The 23,043-nt window shown below is 36.5% G+C and overlaps 1 protein-coding gene and 1 pseudogene across 4 annotated transcripts in view; both read right to left on the bottom strand.

Annotated features, from left to right (window-relative positions):
• Positions 1-17,074, bottom strand: part of LOC148948015 (uncharacterized) — a 32,996-nt gene extending 15,922 nt beyond the window's left edge. Inside the window, exons 1-2 of one of the 4 annotated variants that reach the window (XM_089095647.1) lie at positions 16,952-17,074; positions 317-576 (exon numbers count right to left, since the gene is read on the bottom strand). In XM_089095647.1, the coding sequence (XP_088951773.1) occupies positions 317-359 (43 nt within the window). In that variant the 5' untranslated portion in view covers positions 360-576; positions 16,952-17,074. Of the gene's footprint in view, positions 1-316; positions 577-14,413; positions 14,704-16,943 lie in introns of those variants that run through there. The other 3 variants (XM_089095648.1, XM_089095651.1, XM_089095649.1) reach the window with 3 other exon arrangements.
• A 1,878-nt stretch (positions 17,075-18,952) lies between these two features.
• Positions 18,953-19,864, bottom strand: LOC148948014 (uncharacterized; annotated as a pseudogene).
• Positions 19,865-23,043: the final 3,179 nt, after the last annotated feature.

Here is a 23,043-nt window from a genome sequence, read left to right as displayed (position 1 = left end):
GGCAACCCTGCAAGCATTTGTATAGTTCTTTGAACCCTTGAACGTTTCAGTCCCTGTTCATTGTTGAAAAAGGCACGTGAGCTTTCATTTTCCAATCAAATGGGCCCCTTTCGAGGTTGTTACGTAGTTGCTGCTTCTATACAAAGTCACCTGGTCAGAAAAAATAATACATTCTGTCAATATTGTTCTTTACTTGGGCAGCACTATCGTGCAGCCTATGATCAAATAACTTCTAGTTTTATGACTGATTATCTCAAGAGAAATTAGTATACATAATACTAGTAATTTCAATTTACCATTGCAAGGAATAAATTACCTTCCTTAACAGCAACATGATCATAAGGTTTAGTCTGATCCATAATTCACCAATGAAGACAAATTCACAGCTACGTTTCTTGATTGAAATTACTTCATCTAGTTAAAAAAAAAATGCTTAGACGTATGGAACAGCAGCTCACAAAAGAAGATGAAGAGATGATGTCCTTACTGTTTACGAAAGCTCTCAATCACAAACTGAAAGATGACGAACTGTTGTGGGGACTAGCCTAATGAATATTTTGGCAATGCAAATTTCAGCTATAAAAAAAAAAGTAAAATAAATATATACAATAAAACTATAGTAAAATATAAGGGAAAAAAAATGAGAGAACTAAAACTAACCATCATAATTTTAGTAATTAAGTTTTATCAAACTTTAACTGTTTTAACTGATACAGTCAAAATGTTCAATTAGTTTCTTCAATAATTGGCATTTTTTTGCTTTCTCAATTAATCCAACTATATTGTTTTTAATATAAACATTTATTCATATTAAAGTCATTTTGTCAACCTGGATGAATATAATGTCATGTAATTTGGTACATAGCTCTTGGGTTCATTGAGGCACTGAAATACGGACAGGAGAGTCTTTGTTGTTAATATTTATAACGTAACCAAAAATAAAAATTTGGGAATCATAATAGCCATTATAAGGTTTAAGAAAAGAGTAAAGTAGCTCTCCTTTCATTAAGTTTGTTATTTTCCTGTTATAAGTTTGACTTGATTATTCCTATTAATGTTTTTTTTAGGATTTATTTATTCATTACATACCCATGAAAAGGAAAATTAAATTTTGTCGGCATTTGCATCAATTAACTTTATACTGTGTTACATCAACCCTAACATTTGATGACAGGAGATTTCTTTGTCTTGACAGAGAGATCATAGACTTAAGAATTTTCATTTTGTCTATTATTTATTTGAATTATGTCTTTCCTTGTTTGACTTATAAGATGATCTTCTGTTAAAATTTCTCTGATATTAGATTACTGATAAATTTTCAAGATTGATTCTGAACAAATTTTAGGTTTGAAAATATAGAATTGTGAGAGTTCCTACCCAGCAAGAATTCCTAGATGGGTAGTCAAAGTCAATTAATGAATTATAAAGGTCAAGTTACAGATATTTTTTTGTTAATCATCTAAAATTTGTTTCAAAACCCATTGAAAAACTAAGCAGTATCACAGGCAGCACAATAGCGCTGCCTAAGTAAAGAACGATGTGGGCATATTGTATTATTATTTTTTTTTTGTCTAAGACCAGGGCACTTCGTATCGAAGGGATTGTCATAGAAACATTGAAAAAGGCTCATTCGATTGGAAATTGGAATAACTAGTGCCCTTTTTAATAGTCCAAAGTGATTGGAAGGCAACTAACACCCCTTCCACAACTACAATTTCCCCAAACACATCCAATCAAAATTTTGAGATAGCCATTTTGTTCGGCGTAGCTGATTTCTAAATAGAAATTATATTTTGAGGAGGAAACTCCCCCCCCCCCGCCCTCAGGCCAAGGGTTGTAAGTTATGCCCTGGGGGCATACAAGGTTTTTATTGAAAGCTTTGTCGTAGAAACTTCAAAAAGGGCTCATTCAATTGGAATTCAAAGGGCTGGTGCCCTTTTTAATAGTCGAAAGTGATTGGAGGGCAACTAACCCCCCTCTCATGCCCTTTTCCCCAAACACATCAAATCAAAAGTTTTAGATAATCAATTTCTTCAACCTAGTTGATAGCTCTGGAAATTATGCCTTTGAGGTTGACGACCCCCCCCCCCCAGCCCTCATGACAGGAGTTGTAAGTTATGCCGTGGGGGCAGATAAGGTATTTTATAGAAAACCCTGTCGTAGAAACTTCAAAAAGGGCTCTTTAGATTGGAAATTGAAATGGATAGTGCCCTTTTTAATAGTCGAAAGTGATTGAAAGGCAACTAACACCCCTTCCACACCCACCATTTATCCAAACACATCCAATCAAAATTTTGAGATAACCATTTTGTCCAAAGTACTTGAAATGTCCAGAAATTATATCTTTGAGGATGACACTCCCCCTAAAGTCCTAAGGGTAAGGGTTGTAAGTTATGCCCCTGGGGGCATGTGTGATTTTTTTTTTACAGCTATGTCGTAGAAACTTCAAGAAGGGCTCATTCGATTGGAAATTCAAAGGGCTAGTGTCCTTTTTAATAGTCGAAAGTGATTGTAGGGCAACAAACCTCCCTCTTACGCCGACCTTTTCCCCAAACACATCCAATCAAAATATTTAGACAGCCAATTTGTTAAATACAGTCAAACGTTCTAGAAATTAGATCTTTAAGGATGATAACCCCCTCAGAGCTCTCGGGTCACGGACTGTAGGTTATGCCTTGGGGGCAAATAAGGTTTTTATAGATAGTGATGTTGTAAAAAATTAAAAAAGGGCTTGTTCGATTCGATATCATAAGAGTTTTTGCCCTTTCTAATTGTCGAAAGCGATTGGAAGCTAACTAACACCCCTCTCACTCCCACCATTTCCCCAAACACATCCAATCAAAATTTTGAGATAGCAATTTTTTTCGACGTAGTTAAAAAGTCCAGAAATAATATTTTTGAGAATGACACTCCTCCTACAGCCCTCAGGGCAATGGTTGTAAGTTATGCCCTGGGGATGAATAAGGTTTTTTTTTATAGAAAGCGTTGTCGTAGAAACTTCAAAAAGGAATCATTCGATTGGAAATTGAAAGGGCTAGTGCCCTGTTTAATAGTCGAAAGTGATTGGAGTGCAAGTAACCCCCTACTCACGCTCACCATTTCCCAAAACACATCCACTCAAAATTTTGAGATTTTGTTCAACGGAGTTGAAAGGTCTGGAAATTATGTTTTTGAGGGTGACAATCCCCTCACAGCCCCCAGGGCAAGGGTTTTAAGTTATGCCCTGGGGATATATAAGGTTTTTATAGAAAACGTTGTCATACAAACTTCAAAAAGGGCTCATTCAGTTGGAAATTGAAAGGGCTAGTGCCCTCTTGAATAGTTGGAAGTGATTGGAGGGCAACTAACCCCCCTCTCACGCCCACCATTTCCCCAAACACATCCAATCAAAATTTTGAGACAGCCATTTTCTTCAACGTGGTTGAAAGTTATGGAAATTAGGTCTTTGAGGATGACACCCCCCCCCTCCATCCCTCAGAGCAAGGGTTGGAAGTTATGCACGGGGGGCATATAAGGTTTTTATTGAAAGCGTTGTCGTAGAAACTTCACAAGGGCTCATTCAATTGGAAATTGAAAGGGATAGTGCCTTCTTTAATAGTTGAAAGTGATTGGAGAGCAACTAATGCCCCTCTCACGCCTAATTTTTCCCCAAACACATCCAATTAAAGTTTTGAGACAGCCATTTTGTTTTACGTAGTTGAAAGTTGTGGAAATTAGGTCATTGAGGATGACAACCCCCTCAGAACCCTCAGGGCAAGGGTTGTAATTTATGTCCAGGGGGGATTTAAGGTGTTTATGGAAAGCGTTGTTGCAGAAACTCAAAAAGGGCTCATTCGATTGGAAATTGAAATGGTTTGCGCCCTTTTTAATAGTCGAAAGTGAATGGAAGGCTTGACATTTTTATAGTAAAGACTGATGTGGGTAGACTGACAAAGTGCCCTGGTCTAAACAAAAGAAAAATAATAATACATTTTTATTTTTCGTTTGTTTAGACCAGGGCACTTCGTATCGAAGGAGTTGTCGTAGGAACTTTGAAAAGGGCTCATTTGATTGAAAATAGAAAAGGCTGATGCCCTTTTTAATAGTCAAAAGTGATTGGAGGGCAACTAATCCCCCTCCCACGCCCACTCTCCCATTTGCCCAATGTATTCAACACTAAATGTTGCCGTAAGATTTAATCAAAATGCATTGTGTTAATGCTAATTCTCAATAAGGCATTTCAACAATATCCCCAGAACGACTGAGGCTATTATGTTCAAACTTTTGGGGCTAATTCTACTCTTAAAATTTAACCAAATCAAAATAGCGTAAGTGTATCCAAGCTATCAAAGAAAGTAAACAGATTTTTTTGCAAATGATATTAAGTTTTCTATTTCAGGCCAACTAGAGAAGGTATGAAACTAAATTAAACACTACTATTTGTGTCCAGATTTTTAAAATGGTGTATGTTGTTAAAAATTGCTGAAAATTTTTCTCCGGCATACAAATAGCAGGCCAACCTATAAAGTCTTTAAAAAAATGAAAGATTTAAAGTATTACTTTCTTTTTCCCTGAAAAGACTATGTCAATATAAAACGAACAGAAATTAAATAAAAAAGCTTTTTCCACAAAATAAGTTTTTCAAAGAAAAGTAAAGAACTCCATTAAACCAAAAATGAACAAAAATAAAATCAAATAATCTACCAACCATGAAAATACCACAAATAAGCATCAATAAATAAATGAAACCCAAAACGAACAGAAATTGCAATAAATAACCGAGTCAAACTCAAAACAAGCAGAAATTAACATGAGTAAAGCTCAAAACCCCTATGGCTTCCCAAGGCCAGAACATAATTTGCACTTTAATGAAAAAAAAAACACACAAATGAATCAGCATTGTCAGTTTAATATAATAGACTGATATTTAGTAATCAAAATTGTTAATATTATTTGATTTATTATAGTTATAAAAGTAAAAACCTTAATATTTTTACAGTGAAGTGCAAATTATCTTATGGCCTTGGGAAGGCATAGCAGTTTTAAGTTTCTTTTAATTAATCACATACACAACTTGGCTAAATTTATTTATAAATGAAATATTTTTTTTTTACTTTCTCTTACAAAAGAATTAGCAGCCAGAAGGCTGTAAAGTTTCGAACAAATAAGGATATCTAGGTGAACACACCTTATGAAACCTGAGGGTTTCAGTTTTAAAAAAGTGCTATTGCTATAGGATCATGGACAATTTCCCCACACAAATTTGAAATGCTTGGAGTTTCCTGTCTTATTTATAAAGTAAATGGAATCCCACTCTTCAATTTACCAGAAATTAGAATTTGGAATAGAATTAACTCCTTTAAAAGTTTCAATGATATTTCTAGCTAGTGGTGCTGCCGATGATATTTCTTGTATGTCCTTTTCAAAACCTAAATGCATACAGTCTTTTCCTTTAATTGTAACTTCTAAACGTTCCCTAAAAGTGTCATCTTAATACCATTAGCGTCATTAGTTACTTTAACTGTAGTGGTAGTATTCCAAGTATACATATACTGCCTTCTGGCTAGTGCGAAATTCCCCACAACTTACCCTTAAAGGTCTAAATTAATAATATAAGTTGTTCTTCAGATATTGCTTTGTTACCTTTTGAATGTAGGCTACATATACTCATAGTTTTTTTTATTCAGTTTAACATTCACCTAAATATTCTTTAAAATCTTCACCTTAATACCCTTAGCTTGCACAGTAGCAATAGTTGTATTAGCATTAGTCGCAGTATGCACATAGCACCTTTGGTTTCTTCAAAATCCCCTTTTATACACACAAAAAGTTTCAGCTTAACACCATCAACCATCTCTGAAGCATTTCTGATGCGTCCACTTGACAACCTGTGTGGGCATAGTGTGTTTCAATTTACAGTAGTTCCATATAGTCTCTATATATCCCAATTTTTTCTGCTTAATATCCCTAGTTTTTTTTTTGCAGTAGTAGTAGTAGTAGTAGTAGATTTAAAGTTAATGGTAGTAGCCTAAATTTTAGTGGCAGTAGTAGTAATAATAGTAACAGTAGCGATAGTATGAGCAGAAGCATTAGGATGCAAATATTTTCTTTTGGTTATTTCAACTTTCCTCACAGAAAACCCTGTTAGTTTCAACTTTACACACCAAACTGTTCCTAAGATATAGGAACAGGAGTGTTATTTCAACATTCCCCAGAAAATTCTCTGAAAGGGTTACCTGAATACCCTTCGTCTTCTTGAAAAGTAAAGTTTAAACATGCATATGTGTAAACAATGAACGAATTTCCTAACTTACAGCATTTGTCCTTAGGACTGTGGGGAGGTTCACATCCCCAAAACTTGACCTTTCAACAGTGCTGAACAAAATAACTCTCTTAAAGTTTCAATCGGATATGTTTTGGGGAATGATAGGCTTGGAGAGGGGGGGGGGCTCATGGCCCTTCTTTTGTTTCTGACTCTTAAAAAGAGCTCTAAAACGTCTGACTTCCAATCAAATGAGCTCCATCCAATCCAAAGTTTATGCAACTACCCATTCCATAAAAACCTTATATACCCTGGGCATAACGTACAACTCTTACCTATGGGCTCTGGGGGATTGTGTCCACCCTAAAGACATTTTTATATGATTTTTGAACTATTTGTAACAAAATTGCTATCTCACAATTTAAATTAAATGTATATCCGGAAAAGAGAATGTCAAGGAGGGGGCCTAGTTGCTCTCCATCATGTTTGACTATTAGAAGGGAACTAGAACTATACATTTCACATCAAATGAGCGCCTCCTAAAGTTCAACCCTTCCATAAGAACCTTATATACCCTGGGGGCATAACTTACGACCTTTGCCCCAAGACTCTGAGGGATTCTGTCCACCCCAAAGGCCTTGTTATATTATCTTTGAACTATTTTTGAACAAATGGCTATCTCAAAATTTTATCCGACGCATTTTAGAAAAATGAAACGTAGGGGGGGGGGGGCTGCCCCCATTACTTTGACTCTTGAAAAGGGAACTAGAACATCTGATTTCGAATTAAATGAGCCCCCTCCACAGTTTATACAACCAAACTTTCCATAAAAACCTTATATGCCCTCAGGGCATAGCTTTTAATCCTTGCACTGAGGGCTCTGGGGGGGGGGGGTTGTTATCCTCAAAGACATAATTTCCAGATCTTTCAACTATGTTGAATAAAATGGCTATCTCAAAACTTTTATTGGATATGTTTGGGGAAATTGTGGGTGTGTGAGGGGGGTTAGTTCCCCTTCAATCACTTTTGATCACTACTAAAAGGGTCACTAGCCCCTTCAATTTCCAATCGAGTGAGCCTTTTTCGAAGTTTCTACAACAACAAATGGTCATCTCAAAATTTCTATAAGTTTTATTTTGGGTAAATAAAATGTGTGGAGGGGGGGGGGAGGGGGTATCCAACCTCCAATCACTCTGAACCTTAAAAAGGCAGAAGAACTTCTGATTACCAATCCAATGAGCCTTCTCCGAAGTTTATACAATCATCCTTTCTATATAAACCTTATATGCCCCCAGGGCATAACTTATAACCCTTGCTCCGAGGGCTGTGGGGTGGGAGGGGTTGTCATCCTCAAAGACATAGTTTCCGGACCTTTCAGCTACGTTGAACAAAATAGCTATTTCAAAATTTTTATTGGATGTGTTTGAGGAAATGGTGGGTGTGGAAGGGGTGTTAGTTGCCCTTTAATTACTTTTGGCTATTAAAAAGGGCACTAGCCTTTCCAGTTTCCAATCAAATGAGCCCTTTTCAAAATTTCTACAACAACTCCTTTGATACAAAGTGCCCTGGTCTAAAACAAAAAAAAAATAAATAAAAAATAATACACTGTGCCCACATTGCTCTTTACTTAGAGAGCGCTATTGTGCTGCCTATGATAACCATATTTCTAGAGCACATATTATGGTTTACTTGTTCTTCATTCGAGCAATTAATTAAAAAAACTTTTTCCACAAATTAAGTTTTTCAAAGAAAAGTAAAGAACTCCATTAAACAAAAAATGAGCAAAAATAAAATCAAATAATCTACCAAGCGTGAAACTACCACAAATCAGCATCGATAAATAAATGAAACACAAAACGAACAGAAATTACAATAATTAACCGAGTCAAACTCAAAACGAGCAGAAATTAACATAAGTTGGGCGCAAAACCCCTATGCCTCCCAAGGCCAGAACAAAATTTGCAGTTTACTGGAAAAAAATAAATGTTTTTACTTTTATAACTTTAATAAATCAAATAATATTAACATTTTGATTACTAAATATCAGTATCTGTATATTAAACTGACAATGCAAATTCATTTGTATTTTATCGATGCTGATTTGTGGTAGTTTCATGCTAGGTAGATTATTTGATTTTATTTTTACTCATTTTTGGTTTAATGGAGTTCTTTACGTTTCTTTGGAAAACTTTTCTTAATTAAATTCTGTTCTTTTTATATTGACATAGTCTTTCCAGGGAAAAAGAAAATAATACTTTTCGTTTTTTAAGGCTTTATAGTTTGGCCTGCTATTTGTATGCTGGAGAAAATTTTTCAGCAATTTTTAACAACATACACCCTTTTAAAAATCTGGACATAAATAGTACTGTTAATTCAGTTTCATACCTCCTCTAGTTGACCTGAAATGGAAAACTTGATACCATTTGCAAAAAAATCTGTTTACTTTCTTTGAGAGCTTGTATACACTAACGCTATTTTGATTTGGTTAAATTTTAAGAGCATAATTTGGTGGGTTTGCGTGGGAGGGCGGGAGTGGAAGGGGGATTAGTTGCCTTCAAATCACTTTCGACTATTAAAAAGGGAACCAGCCCTTTCTATTTTCAAACGAATGAGCCCTTTTCGAAGTTCCCACAACAACGCCTTCGATACGAAGTGCCCTGGTCTAAACAACAACAACAACAAAAAATAATACATTATACCCACTTCGATCTTTACTATAAAAATATCAAGCCTTCCAATCCCTTTCAACTATTAAAAAGAGCACTAGGCATTTCAATTCCCAATCGAATGAGCCCTTTCGGAAACGACAACGCTTTCTATAAACACCTTATATGCCCCCAGGGCATAAATTACAACCCTTACCTCAAGGTCTTTTAGGGTGGTTGTCATCCACTAAGACCTAATTTCCAGAACTTTCAACTACATTAAACAACATAGGTATCTCAAAATTTTGATTGGATGTGTTTGGGGAAATGGTGGGCATGAGAGGGGCGATAGTCGCTCTCCAATCACTTTCAACTATTAAAAATTGCCCTATCCCTTTCAATTTCCAAATAAATGAGTCCTTTTGAAGTTTCTACGACAAAACTTTCAAGAAAAGTCTTATATGCCCCCAGGGCACAACTTCCAACCCTTGCCCCGAGTGCTGGGGGGGGGGGTTGTCATTCCAAAAAACCAAACTTGCAGAACCTACGTTGAACAAAATGGCTATCTAAAAATTTTGATTGAATGGGTTTGGGAGAATGGTGGGTGTGAGAGGAGGGTTAGTTACCCTCCAATCACTTTCGACCATTAAAAAGGGCACTAGCCCTCTCAATTTCGAATTGAATGAGCCTCTTTTGAAGTTTTACTACAACTCTATCTATAAAAACCTTATACCCCCAGGGCAGAACTTACAACCTTTGCCCTTGGGACTCTGGGGGGTATGTCATCCTTAAATACATAATTTCCAGAACTTTCAACTACGTTGAACAAAGTGGCTATCTTTAAACTTTGTTTGAATGTTTTTGGGGAAATGGTGGGCGCAAGAGGGGGGTTAATTACTCTAAACTCACTTTTGACTATTAAAAAGGACAATTGCAATTTCCAATCAAAGGAGCCCTTTTCGAAATTTCTATAACAACTTTCTATATAAATTTTATATGCCCCCAGGTCATAACTTACAACCCTTGCACTGAGTGCTCTGAGGGGGTTATCATCCTAAAAAGACCTAATTTCAAGAACTTTCAACTACGTTGAACAAACTGGATATCTCAAAATATTGATTGAATGTGTTTGGGAAAATGGTGGACGTGAGCGGTTAGTCACTCTCCAATCACTTTCAACTATTAAAAAAGGCACTAGCCCTTTCAATTTCCAATTGAATGAGCCCTTTTGAAGTTTCTACGCTTTCAATAAAAACTTTATACACCCCCAGGGCAAAACTTACAAGCCTTGCCCTGAGGGCTGTGTGGGGGGGGGGGCTTGTCTTCTTTAAAATCCTAATTTCCAAAACTTTCAACTACGTTGAATAAAATGGCTATCTAAAATATTGATTGGATGTGTTTGGAGAAAAGATGGGCGTGGGGGGGGGGGGGGAGGCGAGTTGCCTTCCAATCACTTTCGACTATTAAAAAGGGCACTAGCCCTATGAATTTCCAATCGAATTAGCCTATTTTCAAGTTTCTACGACAAAGATTTCAATAAAAACCTTATATGCCCCCAGGGCATAACTTATAACCTTGCCTTAAAGACTGTGGGTGGATTGTCCTGCTCAAAGGTATAATTTCCTGAACTTTGAACAGCATGGAACAAAATGGATATCTCAAAATCTTTATTGGACGTGTTTGGCAAAATGGAAGGCATGGAAGCTCAACCTCTCTGGCTGCCTCATCTTCTTCGCACATTTTCCAGCTCAAAGCCTCGATCATACTTTGTGTGAGGCTTATTTCTACAAAGTCTTTGGCATCTATGGCTTTTTTCAGCTTCTCATTAGCTTCTTGAAGAAGCCTTTCTGCTACTTGTCTCTTCTCCTTTACAACTGACTTCTTCTCAATCAAATCTTTTTCCAGGTGTTCATAACTTAAAACCCTTCCAGGGCATAACTTAAAACCCTTGCCCTGAGGATTGTGGAGGAGTGTCCTCCTCTTTACTTGGGCAGCGCGATCGCGCTGCCTATGATTTATACAACTTTCTATATAAACCTTATACGCCCCCAGGGCATAACTTACAACCCTTGCACTGAGGGCTCTGAGGGGTTTATCATCCTAAAAGACCTAATTTCCAGAACTTTCAACTGCATTGAACAAAATAGACATCTCAAAATTTTAATTCGATGTGTTGGAAAAATGGTGGGCATGAGAGGGGTTTTAGTTGCTATCCAATCACTTACAACTATTAAAATAGGCACTAGCCCTATCAATTTCCGATTGAATGAGACCTTTTGAAGTTTCTATGACAACTCTTTCAATAAAAACTTTATATGCCCCCAGGGCATAAATTACAATCCTCGTCCTGAGGGCTGTGGGGGGAGGGGTTGTCATCCTTAAAGACCTAATTTCCTGATCTGTCAACTACGTTGAATAAAATGGCTATTTAAAAATTTTGATTGGATGTGTTTGGGGAAAAGGTGGGCGTGAGAGGGGTGAGTTAATTGCCCTCAAATCACTTTTGACTATTAAAAAGGGTAGGCTACTAATCCTTTGAATTTCAAATCGAATGAGCCCTTTTTCAAGTTTCTACAACAAAGATTTCAATAAAAACCTTATATGCCCCCAGGGCATAACTTATAATCCTTGCCCTGAGGGTTGTGGGTGAGTGTCCTTCTCCAAAAAATATATTTTCTATCTGGAAATCAACTACGCTGAACAAAATGGCTATTTCGACATATGGAAGGGTTGTGTGGGGGGGCCGGCTGGCCGTGGGGGGGATAGTTGCCCTCCAATCACTTTTGACTATTAAAAACGGCATTAGCCCTTTGAATTTCCAATCGAATGAGCTTTCTTTTGAAGTTTCTATGACAACACCTTCTTTAAAAACCTTATATGGCCCCAGGGCTTAACTTAAAACCCTTGCCCTGAGGGCTGTGGGGGAGTGTCCTCCTCAAAAACTTTTTTCTATTGCGAAATCAACTATGCTGAACAAAATGGCTATCTCAAAATTTTGATTGGATGTGTTTGGGGAAATGATTGGCTGGGGGGGCTAGTTGCCTTCCAATCACTTTCGAATATTAAAAAGGGCACTAGCCCTTTGAATTTCCAAATAGAATGAGCCTTTTTTGGTTTCTGCAACTACGCCTTCTATAAAAACCTTATAAGCCCCCAGGTCATAACTTAAAATCATTGCCCTGAGGGTTGTGGGGGAGTTGCCTCCTCAAAAACATATTTTCTATCTGGAAATCAACTACGCTGACCAAAATGGCTATCTCAAAATTTTGATTGGATGTGTTTGGGGGAATGATGGGCGTGGGGCGAGGGGGGGCTAGTTGCCCTCCAATCACTTTCGACTATTAAAAAGGATACTAGCCCTTCGAATTTCCAATCAAATGAGCCTGTTCTGAAGTTTCTATGACAACGCCTTCTATAAAAAACCTTATATGCTCCCAGGGCATAACTTAAAACCGTTGCCCTGAGGGTTGTGGGGGAGTGTCCTCCTGAAAAACATATTTTTATTATCTGGGAATCAACTACGTTGAACAGAATAGTTATCTCAAGATTTTGATTGGATGTGTTTGGGGGAATGATGGGCTTGGGGGAGAGGGGCTAGTTGCCCTCCAATCACTTTCGACTATTAAAAAGGGCACTAGCCACTCAAATTTCTAATCGAATGAGCCCTTTTCGAAGTTTCTATGACAACTCCTTTGATACAAAGTGCCCGGGTATGGAGAAAAAAAACACATTGTGCCCACATCATTCTTTACTTAGGCAGCGCTAGCTCGCTGCCTATGATACTAAGTTAGACCAAGATGTTACATGAAAAATTGATCAATTATCTTTGTATGCTGTTTAATGACTTTGCACTTCTGAAGAATATATTTCTTTTTGAGCCCTAAGTTCTAAAGGTAATTCTAATTATATTCTGAAGGTTACTGATATTACACCTTGTGTGAGACTAATAAAAGCATTATAGATTAGTTTTTTGTAGTGTGCAAGATGTAAGTTACAACTGGGTAACTTACCTGGTAATGGTAAGTTTTAGGTCAAACTACCTGGTAAGTTTAATAAGTAGTAAGTTTTTGATGAACAAAAATGTTCTCAATTGAAACAAATCCATCCCTAAGAGAGCTGCTACTTCATTAAAATCTATTGTAATTTTTTTTTTTTTCATTCATCAGATTCAATGCATGAGTCATACCCCTTTGAGCTTATGCTGATATAGCTGTGTTGGACTACTTCTTTGTTATTTCCTGCCTGATTAAAAAAAAAAGGAAAACAAAGGGGATACACAATGAGTCAGTCTGTCTGAATAAATAAGATGTTCACAGCAGAGGCCAATTTACTTTGGTGAGTTTTTGAATGTTGATATAAATGAGTGTATTCAGGATATCATAAAGTGCTTTTTGATTATGTGAAACTGGATCAATTAACAGCCTGTCTGAAACTCTTGAAGCCAATTTTTCTTGGCTTCCACTTCTTTGAAGGAGAGGAAGCTCTTGTTTTGTGTGTCATCCTGTACTTCAATTTGCTACAGCAGCATTTCCAGGAAACTGTGGCATTTTTGCCAGTCTCAAATGCCAAGGAAAGGAAAATCCACAAGTACCAAGAAAATACGAGAATATGTGCATATAATCTGCCACCCTCCCTGGCTGCAGCTACTGTACTTGATCTGCTTTTTGGTGCAAACTCACTGACACAGGATGAGTTTATGGATGCAATAAGTTGAATCAATGAGCTAGCTAAATTTTCCAATCCAGTTTGGAAGGATGGTGATTCATTTAACAAAAGATCTGAAGCTGAATTTGTTGGGTTGTTGAAAACAGAACTCTGTAGCTACATCTCAAAAATTGGCCCATTGTCCAAATCATCATACTTTGACACTGCAAAAGCTGTCAAATTGGCAGCTTGTTGGTAGGCTGTTTTCTTTTCAAAGTTAGTCCTTGCAGAAGTGGCTGTTAAAATCTCAACTATTTGTTACCATAGACTCCTGCAACAGACTCTGGTCTGGTTATGGACTAGTACAGACCCACTGTAGAAACCACATCAAGCATGAAAGAGTGATCAAATGGTATGACAGTCACTCAATAGCCAAAAAAATGAGCATTGCCATGTAGCTTAAAAAATGCCTTGAAATTCACATAAAAGGCTGGAAGGGATGTTCATGCTGTCATTGTGTCTTTCCATCAATAGTTCACTGCCACGTGATAGTGGAGATGGTGTGGTGGAAGATGATCTGCCAGACATAGCAACTGTTGATGCAACAGATGAGGAGGAGGAGCAGCAGCTGTAGCTTATCACTTATAAAAAATTATCTGAAGCCTAAGGTGCATTTTTTTTACAATTTTTCCTCTGTGTAAACAAAGTAGAAAATAAACAAATGAAATGATACAAAACATTTTTTTTTTCTTATCAATCTGTCAGAGAAGAGAGATTATTTTCTTTTAAATTAATCAGTATTTGAAACATACCACTTATGTGGTAACTTACCATACCAAAGTTACCAGAAAATTATTTGGTAAAAGTAACTTTTAAAACTTACCAGAAAATCTTGCACACTAGTTTGTTGTTGCAAGCCTATGTACACACTTTTGGCTCCTAAATCAACATTCTTGTTTCATATGCATGGCTTTTGTGTTTTCAGTAAAGTACTAGTTTTCTATAATCCTATAAACATAGGGAACTATCACCAGCTGTTTTTTTCACATTAGTTTTATTCATATATATTAGATAGGCTGTGAAGTAATAACTTTTGTTTCAACTTTGCTCTTTACTTCCCTCAGAAAACTTTGTTTTTTAAATCAATCTCTGTCTGTTTTTAATATAAAATCATATAGAAGGCACAAAAATATGACTGAAGAAAAAAGCCTGATATTGATATACCAATGCACACATTACCAATACACATAATACCAACTTCACTTTTCACTTCTCAGAAAAATTATGTTTTTAAAATAATATACAGAATAATTACAGTTACCACATTCTGCATGCAGTAAATCTTTATCTTCACTTTTTTTTAGTGTTTTACACTTTTTCTAGCAAGTTTCTGAAAAAAGTGCATGGATTTGATAAGGATTTTTTCAGTTTTCAATCTCATACTGAAACAAATAGGATCTACAAAATTTGCTTATATATGCCACTATATACAAAATGCAGTGGTGTGAACACAAATAAAACACCATCTTAATTATTTCTCATAGCACATGTTATAAGAGAATAGTGAAAAATTTGGTTAGGTTATGGTGTTTGTTTGAGCATGTTTTTCAAAACTGAACAAACTAAGTGAATGGCCACAAAAAAAAAAAAAATAGAAATTTGGTAGAAAAAGTGTAAAACAATTCAAGAAGTGAATATAAAGGTTAGCTACATACAAAATGCATTAACTATGATTATTCTGAATATTATGAAGTAAAAATTGTTTCCTTCACATTTTTTCCTTATATGGAGGTAGCTATCTAGGCTATTACCAGGATAAGAAGTATGCTTGTTTCTCAAACTTGCTGCAGCAGGAACAAATTATATAGTATAATTGATTAAAACCATTAATGAAAATAGAAAAAATAAAAAATTAAAAAGTTTGATGTGTAATTTTTCCTTTTAAGTTTTGTAAACAGATTTTACTAATATTTACAGAGGGAATAAAATGATGGGTGAATATTGAGCAGTTCATAAAATTGACCCATAAATAAAGTGAGCATACTATTGGAGACAAATTTTTATGTTCTTTCTGAATATAATAATAGCTTTTCTAGCAAGTTTAATTTTGGGCCCTTTTTGGACCCTGGAAAACAATAATTTCCTTCTATATTTTTTTTTATATAAAAATGGGTTACCGCATGTTTCAAACTTACCATTTCATTGCAAATCTATTTTATAAGGGTTGTATAATTCACAAACACTGATTTGTCAAGATAAAGTTGAATTAAAAAAAATTAAGACAATTCCATTGTCTTCTTAAGACAATTCCATGTTTTCTTCTTACTCTGTAAGGCTACTTAAAAACTACTGTTTGACCCATATGCAAGGCTGCACCCAGGATTTTTTTTGAGGGGGTTTTACTAAAAAAAAAAATTGGAGGTGGGGGGGGGGTACACAAAAACCTCAAAAAACAAATACAAAATTTGTCTATATCCATTTTTGTTATGGGTTTAAGAGTCAGACAAACATTTCAGGGGGGGAGGGGGGATATCCCCCCCCCAAAAAAAAATGGTACAACCTTAGCTATATCTTGAAAAATGGAGAAATTTTTTTGAATTTTTATCCAACTTAATTGTGACAAATCAATGTTTGCAGATTATAGGCTATAACTTTAACAGAATGATTTTTAATGAGAAAATACAATTAAAATCAATGTTTTAACCCTTTTTATACCAAAAACCCATATAAAGAAATTATCCTTTTAAAGATTCCAAAATAGGCTCAAAACTGAATTTGCAAAAAAATAATTATTGTATTTAGAAAGGGCATAAAATGGCATCTAGGGGTATATTCACTTTATTTGTAGGTCAACTATATGAACTGCTCAATATTTACCAACCAATGCACCTTAAGAAATTAAGTACCCTACTTTTTATTGTTTTTTAAAATATTTTTTGGGGGCAGGGGGCCATTTTCCTTCAAAACAACACTTTTTCTTAAAGAACATCATGTGGTAATAGTATCTGCCAAGGAAATCATATCCCAACTTCCCTGTAGAGAACAATTCTATTTAGGTTAGGCTAGGCTACTTGTTAAATGTGGAAAGTATGTTAACAGCTCCTCTGAAATAGACTTCTTAATATACAAATTTAGTACATTTAAGCTGCCCATTTTAGCCCATTTTGGCAAATGGGCAAATTTAGCCCATTTTAGATTCTTTCATATTGTCACAGTCACTTTTCTGAACCCGCCCCCCCCCCACCCACTATTGTCCAAGATAAAGCCCAGAGATGTATAAAACATGTTTGAGAAAAATAATGAAATACTAGCTTTACAATATGCAGCATAATCATGTCAACAAAATTGTGGTAATTCCTTCTTTAATGATACTAATTTGAAAACACTTAAAAATAATAATGGTCAAAAACTACTTGTTTACTGCGTATTTTCGAATAAATTGCCAGTGTAAAGCAAAGTTGCCGCGACGTCGAGTGGGGAAATCTGTAATTTCCGAAATTTACACAGGGATTTTTAATTCATCAGTCAAATATTTCCTGGCACGTTTCGCACCTTTCGGTAGGGTTGCCAGAAAGTCAAACAAAAAACAAGCCCAAGCCTCTGAAAAACAAGCCAAAATACGCCCGAGCCTTTAAAAACCAAGACTGCCATCATGGTCAGTCCCTAAAGTTCTAAAATTGCCCAAATTTGTGTGTTTCACAACAATTTTCGGTCAAAAATTTTTTTTCGCGTGTCGCGGCTTGCGCCGCGACACGCGCATGGCCCGATAAGTGTTGTTTAGTTCTAGATCAGTTTTTTTGTCAGGTTATTTCAAACTTAGCACCAATCTTTCGAAACAAATACGGCAAAAAAAAGGTGGTCCTAATTAAATCAAATTTCGCAAAAATCTCTCAAAACAAATACGGAAAATACGGTCCAAATTTTTTGTTAATTCCTTAACTTCTTTCAAAATCCTCATCATTTGGTCAGTGACAAAATTGTACTACGAAAATGAAACAAATTGAAGCATGTGCTACAGTGCTACACATGATGAAATATTGCTAAAATAGTTCTTTCGTGCAACAGTCAGAAAAAGTTTTGCCCCTAATCTAATTCTAATTTTACCTTGCTTGCTTACCCTTTGTTCATTTTGCTCCACTTTCACGGAAGAACAACGATTTATGGGATCTGTCAAAATTCATCTGTTTTTAGCTGCAGTTTTATGCGTCATAATGGTTAAACAGCTGTGAACTCTTTTTATTAACTTTTAGAATTTAATATGACTTATTCCAATGAATACGCTAGTAACAACCACAAGCCGAAGACATACAATATCTTTGGTTTATTATCGCATAAAAAATTTTGGTACACGCTATTTGGTACAGTTGCAACGCAATATTTAAAGATAACTTTATGATTATAGTATGGCCTCAAAAAGAAACGTGAGAACTGGGTTAATACAATAGCCTTCGTAATCCCAAGATGAAATAATACAGACAACTAAAAAAACAAAAAAAAAGGCACTTAGATCCATAGGACACTAAGAGATTTAAGACTCAAAGGAGGCTAGGATATTATCTAGGTCGACTAGATCAGTTGTTTGGTGAGTTTCTTCGACTTTACAAGCCTTATAAATATCACTATTGAAAAGCTGCATACGCTTTGTAGTGAAAAGCTGCATAGGCTCAAACGTCGAGCAACTCGACATCACAGGCCTTATGAATATAACTATTGAAAAGAAGTTGCAATACAATATTTAAAGATAACTTTATGATTAAAGTAAGGCCTCAAAAAAACGTAAGAACGGGGTTAATACAAAAGCCTTCGTAATCCCGAAATGAAATAATAAGTACAGATAAAAAACAATCACAAAAACAAAAGGCACTTAGATCCATAAGGCACTAAGAGATTTAAGACTCAAAGGAGGCTAGGATATTATCTAGATCGACTAGATCGGTGGTTTGGTCAGTTTCTTCGACTTCAAATATCACTATTGAAAAGCAGTTGCAACACAATATTTTAAGATAACTTTATGATTAAAGTAAGGCCTGAAAAAAACGTGAGAACAGGGCTAATAAAAAAGCCTTCGTAATCACAAGATGAAATAATATGGAATTATAAAAAAAAAAAAGAAAAAAGAAAGGCACTTAGTTAAATAAGGCACTAAGAGATTTAATAATCAAATGAGGCTAGAATATTATCTAGATTGACTAGACAAACCCTAGAAATATTATTATTGAAAAGCAGTTGCAACACAATATTTAAATATAACTTTAATATTAAAGTAAGGCCTCAAAAAGAAACGTGAGGATTGGGTTAATACAAAAGCCTTCGTAATCCCATTATGAAATAATACACCCGGATAAAAAAAAAGAAAAAAAAAAAGAAAAAAGAAAGGCACTTAGATCCACAAGGCACTAAGAGATTTAAGAATCAAGGAAAGCTAGATATTATCTAGATCGACTAGATCAGCTGTTTGGTCAATTTCTTCGACTTCACAACCCTTATAAATATCACTATTGAAAAGCTGCATACGCTTTGTAGGCTCAAACGTCGTGCAACAAGAGCTACATGCTGACAACCACAGCTTGAACACAAGTACTGAGTTCAACATGGGCAAGAGCACACGGTTTCGGAGCTTGCTCTTAATGACATTCATCATAAAAAAGGACCGTTCCACTATCGCATTGCTACTTGGCAAACTCAACAGGGTCAATACCCACTTGGCTAACTCACGAAAAGAAAATGCCCCAACAGCATCAGGATAATGTAGGACAGCTATCCAGAACTCAGAGGAGTCTTTGGGGATTGTTCCTCCACAAACAGAAGACCAATTAACGTCCAACAGTTTCCCCCACTGATTCTCCAAGGTACTGAGATCAGTAGTAGGAACAATTCTCAATGGCAAGTCTCCAAATCGGGGTCGAAACTGAGACAAGCAAATCACAGGGGAAGAAAATTTTAGCTGTAGGAGCGAATCCAGAGCAGGAGGCATTCGTTTAAGCACCGCTTTAGCCGCAGCTTTCAGGAACGCAAAACACCGTATTTTGATTTCGCTCTTCTGCGTGGGTGAAAGTTTAGATTTGGCCAGTTCAATGAGGAACTTGTGTCCGTAATCAACTTGATCTTGTGGCAAATAATTGATTTCGAAGTCCATATTAACCATCAAAGACACTGCATATCAGCAGAGTATCCTACGCAGGAGACTTAGTATCAAACCCTGGAGTTCTTCAAAAATACGAAATTGGTCAGCGTGTGAGTGCTGAAACAGCAAGTTGACCCTTTGAAATTCGGACAGCAATGGCTTCAAGAACACAATGCAAATTCTGTTTTGCTCATCTTGATACATAGCGTGTAGCAATCTGGCAGTATTGCAACGTTCTTTCTCTTTGGCTAGACAGAAGTGTGTGGTGAGCTCCAAGTACAGCTCATCTATGTAAACCAAGGCATTGTACCGAGAAGAGCCAACGAGTATTCGAGGGAGAAATAATACGCAAGGGTGAGTTTCTGTCGTATATCAACTGAATTACATGTTCATATGTCTCCCTTCTAGGCGGCCCTACATTAAACCGTTTATATGTTTTGGACATCATGAACTCACGGTTCAAAGAGAATTCACAAACCGCCTTTAAAGCATATAGATGGAATGAGGGGCAAGCACACTTGAAGAGCTGAAGATAGGGTAAGCCATTGTCTCTTAGTAGGGTAAAAAGGGAGTGGTTTACTCCGCACATGTTACTAGCACCGTCTGTGAAGATACCAATAAGGTTAATCATAGGTACTTTGCAGATATCAAGGAACTCTTTGAGTTTGTCATACAGCATAACAGCGGTAGTCAAAGGTACTTCAATCATCCCCAAGGCTGTACTCACAATTTGTTTCATTGTGGCAACATCTGTGGACTCATCTAAAATAAGTGAGTATCCACTATTCCCAATATCCTCGACAATCTCACGAAGAGTTTCAGGCCCCAGAAGATTCTTGATTAGGGCTGAACATTTGGTTCGTTTTATTCTCACAGCTTCAGAAACAAGCCCGGGGAAAAGATTCTTAATAATTGTAGACAGGTGGTCGATAGTCTGTATAGATGTAAAAATGAGCAGGAAATGTGTAAGGTAAGGTTCCCAAATGTGTAAGGTAAGGTGTAAGGTTCCCAAATTTGGATTGATTAAAGTTGTAAAGCTGAAGATCTATTCTGCATGGTTTCACTATTATAAAACAAAGATTGTTAAAGGTCATCAAAGGTCAGTGCCCTCTATTGAGGAAGGTGTAGAGATGGGTGGGATACTTCAAAATATCTTTCAAGGACATACTTTAGTATGTGAACCCATCCCAGAAAGCTTAATTTCTGTAACCCAACCCCTTCCCAAGATAGCAACAAATAGCTTGTCTAGAATTTTACCATATATAATTCAGACTATATATTCGTCCTATCGCTAGCAAGTGCGATTTAAGGTAATTTAAGGTAATATTTGCATGGGCGCCCATAAGGGGGAACAACGGGGGGGGAGACACCTTCACCTTAGTACTCTTAGCATCATTAGTTACAGTAACTATAGTTCTAGTACTAAATGTATACAAACGAAGGTCTACAAAAGTATACAAAAGTCTAGCACAACAAAATGGCTATCTCAAAATTTTGATTGGATGTGTTTGGGTAAGTGATTGGCGTGTGGGAGGGGGAGCTGGTTGCCCTCCATGAGCTCTTTTTGAAGTTTCTATGACATTTTTTTCTATAAGAAGTACCCGGGTCCAAAAAATAAATTAATAATATATTGTGCCCACATTGCTCTTTACTTAGGCAGTACTATTGTGCTGCTACGATATTTTGTCTTGAGATTTTAAATATATACAGCACTGGAAGTGCCAATTAGACCATGTAAGCCCCTCCTATAATTCAGCCTATGGGCACCCATGTATATTTACATATTAGGGGGGGGGGAGTAGAGCAATCCCAATTATCGACTAAGCCTAGGCCACAAAAGGATTGGGCCAGATCTGTCAAATATATAAAAAAAAAGGATAGATCTGTATAAAATTCAAGTCTTGCCTTAATCTGAGCAGCAATAAAATTCCTTGTAACTTGTAATACTCCTAACGCAGAGCCATCTCAGCCATACAGAAATAAATTCCTAATGGCGAATCGTTTCAGAAAAGAAAGCGTTCTATGCCCTAAAAGAGGGCTCTTGTCTTTTTGATGCATAACCAAGGCTGAGCCACCGTGATTTTGGCATTTTTGTCTGGTTCCAAACTTTCAGTCAAAATAAGCCCAAAATAAGCCCGTTTTTTTTACAAAAAAGCCCATTTTCCCGCCCCACGGCCCTCACGCCCAGTCCAAAATTCAGCCCACCCCTGAAGGCTAAAACAAGCCCACGGGGCGGAAAGCAAGCCCATCTGGCAACACTGACCTTTCGAAGAGACACGTGGACGTTCCATTTAAGTGTATTCAGTTTTCTTTTAAGCGGCATTCACAAGCGTGTCTAGCTAGAATCCCATGTCTAGACACGTGTCTAGCCAGAATTCAATGTCTAAGCAACGACCGTTCACAAGTAAAATTCAGTGCTTAGGTAGACACGCTAGATAAGGAGCTTGGCTAGACATTGATTTCTAGACTCTAGAACTCAATGTCTAGGATTTTCGATTACAGCCAATCAGAATTTGTCAAGTTTCCCTATTTTCATCATTTTTGTTTACCTTTGTAAACTGAAATTTAATTTTCGTTTTCTCATTAATCGTTTTTTTCATTTTAGGTAAAGATGCAACACCAGATATAATAGTGAAGCACACTTAGGCAATTGTTTTGCTTATCTCATCCATTATCTTGGGACAGTAAAAACATGGATTACAATTTTGAAAGTTTTGCCCGCATAAGCTCTCTTGATTGGCTAGAAATGACAATTTGAAACTAAATTTGTAGTTTTAGCTAAGCACTGAATTTTACTTGTAAACGGTTGTTGCCAAGACGTCGGATTTTGGCTAGACACGTGTCTAGACATGGGATTCTAGCTAGACAGGCTTGTGAACACTGCTTTATGGAATTTTTTTTCAGTTTTATTGTGAAAGAACACAAAACGTATCTCGAGCTCTTCAGAGACCTAAATGGAAAAAAAGCCCACACCAGTGTCGTTACTAGCCAAAATATTTTTTTTTGGGGGGGGGGGTGTAAGACAGTTTACCGACTGGCTGGCCATTTTTACCGACTGTTTTTTGTCAATAATTAGAATAATGTCAGTTTCGAATACAATATGTAAAATCACTGCACGAGTTGGTAAAACCGCTGCATTTACCGACCGAGATTTAGATTTCGGTACATATCATGTCACTATTTTAATGCTGTTTATTTAATCGAATGGAAATTTGTTGCACCATCTATAAAATCACGGTTGGAGTTGGTAAAACTTCTGAGTTTACCGACCAAGTCCAAAAATTTTGATAGATGACATGCCAGTATTTTCTTAGTCTTTGTTGAACTGAACGAAGAATTTTAACAGTGGCCGAAAAATTGTGGCTCAAAGCGCCACGATTTTACTGACT

Source organism: Artemia sp. Qi Xiang Cuo, chromosome 10, assembly GCF_049724085.1.
Source record: "Artemia sp. Qi Xiang Cuo chromosome 10, ASM4972408v1, whole genome shotgun sequence".
Lineage (NCBI taxonomy): Eukaryota > Metazoa > Arthropoda > Branchiopoda > Anostraca > Artemiidae > Artemia > Artemia sp. Qi Xiang Cuo.
The sequence above is the reverse complement of the archived record's forward strand: the minus strand, read 5'-3'. Positions and strand labels throughout refer to the sequence as shown.